Source organism: Tupaia chinensis, unplaced genomic scaffold, assembly GCF_000334495.1.
Source record: "Tupaia chinensis unplaced genomic scaffold, TupChi_1.0 Scaffold000574_1, whole genome shotgun sequence".
NCBI classification, from domain to species: Eukaryota; Metazoa; Chordata; class Mammalia; order Scandentia; family Tupaiidae; genus Tupaia; species Tupaia belangeri.
This window is the reverse complement of record NW_006160088.1, coordinates 1,898,334-1,900,437: the sequence shown is the minus strand read 5'-3', so window position 1 is coordinate 1,900,437 and position 2,104 is coordinate 1,898,334. Positions and strand designations below refer to the sequence as shown.

Below are 2,104 nucleotides of genomic sequence, written 5' to 3'. Positions count from 1 at the left end.
CCTACAACAATAGTATTTCTTCCCACTAATGGCCCCTTCAAGGACACTCCCTGCTGACTACCCCGTCTCCATTATTCCAAACAACAGATACCAGTCCTGACAGCCTACAGATGAATAAACAAGGTGGGGGCGAGTCCTCCAGGCCTGGGCTCCTGGTTCCCACACAGAGGCAAAACCACAGTCCTAACAAACTTCAGCTATCTTGTTTCCGCAAAGCTGCCAACAAAGGAGCCTGGCAGAGAGGGCCTGCAGGCTTTTGCCTCAGCAGACCTAGGGTTCTAGTCCCATTTCTTGCAAATCTCATCCCACGCTGAGCCTCGGTCACTGAGCCTCGGTCACCACATCATGTGGGGTGACTAAGCCCTCCCCCACTGGGCTGTTGGGCCCTGGTGCAAACCCACCCCAACAATGCAGGGCACACAAGGGCTGATGTAAAGACTTGGTAAATGGCCAGGGTGGGTGTGGAGGACCCTGTCAATCAACAAGGGGCCACTAAGGCCACTCTGGACCCAAGACTAGGAAAGGGACAGCAGGAGCACTCTGGCCTCCCGGCAACCTGAAAATATTGCTGGAGGCCTGGGTTGCCCTTGTGGAGCCTGCTAATTGGGGTCTCTGGGTCACCAGCTTCCCAGCCTTGGAGGAGGAGAGGCTCCCCCTCCCCCAACCTTCCTTGTTCTCCCCCTCCTTCCTCTGACTAGGCTGCTGGGGACTGGCCTGCCCTGTAGGTGTTGCAAGGCTCAAAGGAAACTCAGTGGGCATGAGTGATGGGGGTTAGGGAAGGAGGAAGACGTCCAGGAGCCAAAGCCCACTTGGGTCCTGATGGGCAGGTCAGAGGGCTGCAGTAGAGATCCATCTGCCTCCAGCTCCTTAGAGTGACTTCGGCTAGGTCTTCCCAGAGGGTTACATGTCAAAGGGGTTCCCTGTATTGCCTCTTTCTTCCCTTCCTTCTTCACCAGCCACCAGCCCACCATCAACCCACTTCCTTAGAACTCCAGCCCAGACCCTCGGAGCCATGCTACCAAGAGCTGCACGTGTTACTTCAACTCTTTGACTGTTGCTTCATCTGGGAACCGGGCGTCCCAGGCTGCCCCAGAGGCTGGGTGAGTCGTGGTGAAGTCATGTATAGGCAGCTGGCCGAATGCCTGGACACCTAGAAACTCACACCACAGCCTCCTGAACTCCTGTCGTCAGGTTTGGATGGGGTGGGGGATTCGAGTGGGCGATGCTTACTCTGAGAACCAGGGTGGGAAGGTCCTGGTCCCTTTAAACACGAGGGCCCTCGCGCCCCTCTCCAAAGAGCAAGCCCAGCCCTTGGTCAGGCGGTGGGGCAGAGGAACCGGCGCCGGATGCTCACCATGCACTTGCGATCATCGATGCCCGTCAGATCCTCCTCGAACTCCTTGCCCACCTCGAAGTCCATGATGTAGTTCCGAAAAGTGCTCAGCGTGCGGATGATCATGTGGTCGCCCTCCTGCACGATCTCTTTGTCTGGCTTGAGTAAGTTGGCGATTTTGCGCAAGGCCACATTGACATCTGCAGGGGTGCGGGGGCAGGGAGGGGCAAAGCATTGGCAGGAAAACTCAGAGAGTTCCGTCCCCAGGGGAGCGAGGCCCCAGGAGCTAGCTCTGCTCGGGAACAGTAAGGGGTTCTCCTTGGGCTCTGGCGCCGTCGCCGCGCGCAAACTGTACTTTATTTTGACAACAAAGTTTTCTGTCCTGTGGTTTGTTTCAGAACAAAAAACGAGCACACCAAGCCCAGCTTTACTAATGAAATTACACGCCCAGAAGCACCCAGCAGACGTTTGCCATAAATGAGCCCTAACAGCCCCGGATCGTCCAGTTCGCAGCCTGCTGGCCGCCCTGGAGCATGGCCCAGGACCGCGTTCCGGGCGCCCAGGCGGAGGCAGGCGGGCGGCGGCTCGGGAGGACCCGGAGCTGGGCGCGGGGGCAGAGCGCGGCGGCCGCGGCTTACCGAGCGCACGCAGGTACTCCTCGAAATTGTCGTTGGCCAGCATCTTCCAGTACCCGGTGAAGTCGACTGGCATTTCGGGGAGTGTCTGGGGTTGGTCAGTCACGGACCGGCGGGACTGGCTAGAGGCTCTGCC

General features: G+C 58.4%; 1 protein-coding gene across 1 annotated transcript in view; it reads right to left on the bottom strand.

Moving 5' to 3' along the window:
- The window catches only part of RBP1 (retinol binding protein 1), a 25,610-nt gene extending 23,512 nt beyond the window's left edge, over positions 1–2,098 (bottom strand). Inside the window, exons 1-2 of the mRNA XM_006158174.1 lie at positions 1,972–2,098; positions 1,355–1,533 (exon numbers count right to left, since the gene is read on the bottom strand). Of these exons, the coding sequence (XP_006158236.1) occupies positions 1,355–1,533; positions 1,972–2,044 (252 nt within the window). The 5' untranslated portion in view covers positions 2,045–2,098. The remainder of the gene's footprint in view (positions 1–1,354; positions 1,534–1,971) is intronic.
- Positions 2,099–2,104: the final 6 nt, after the last annotated feature.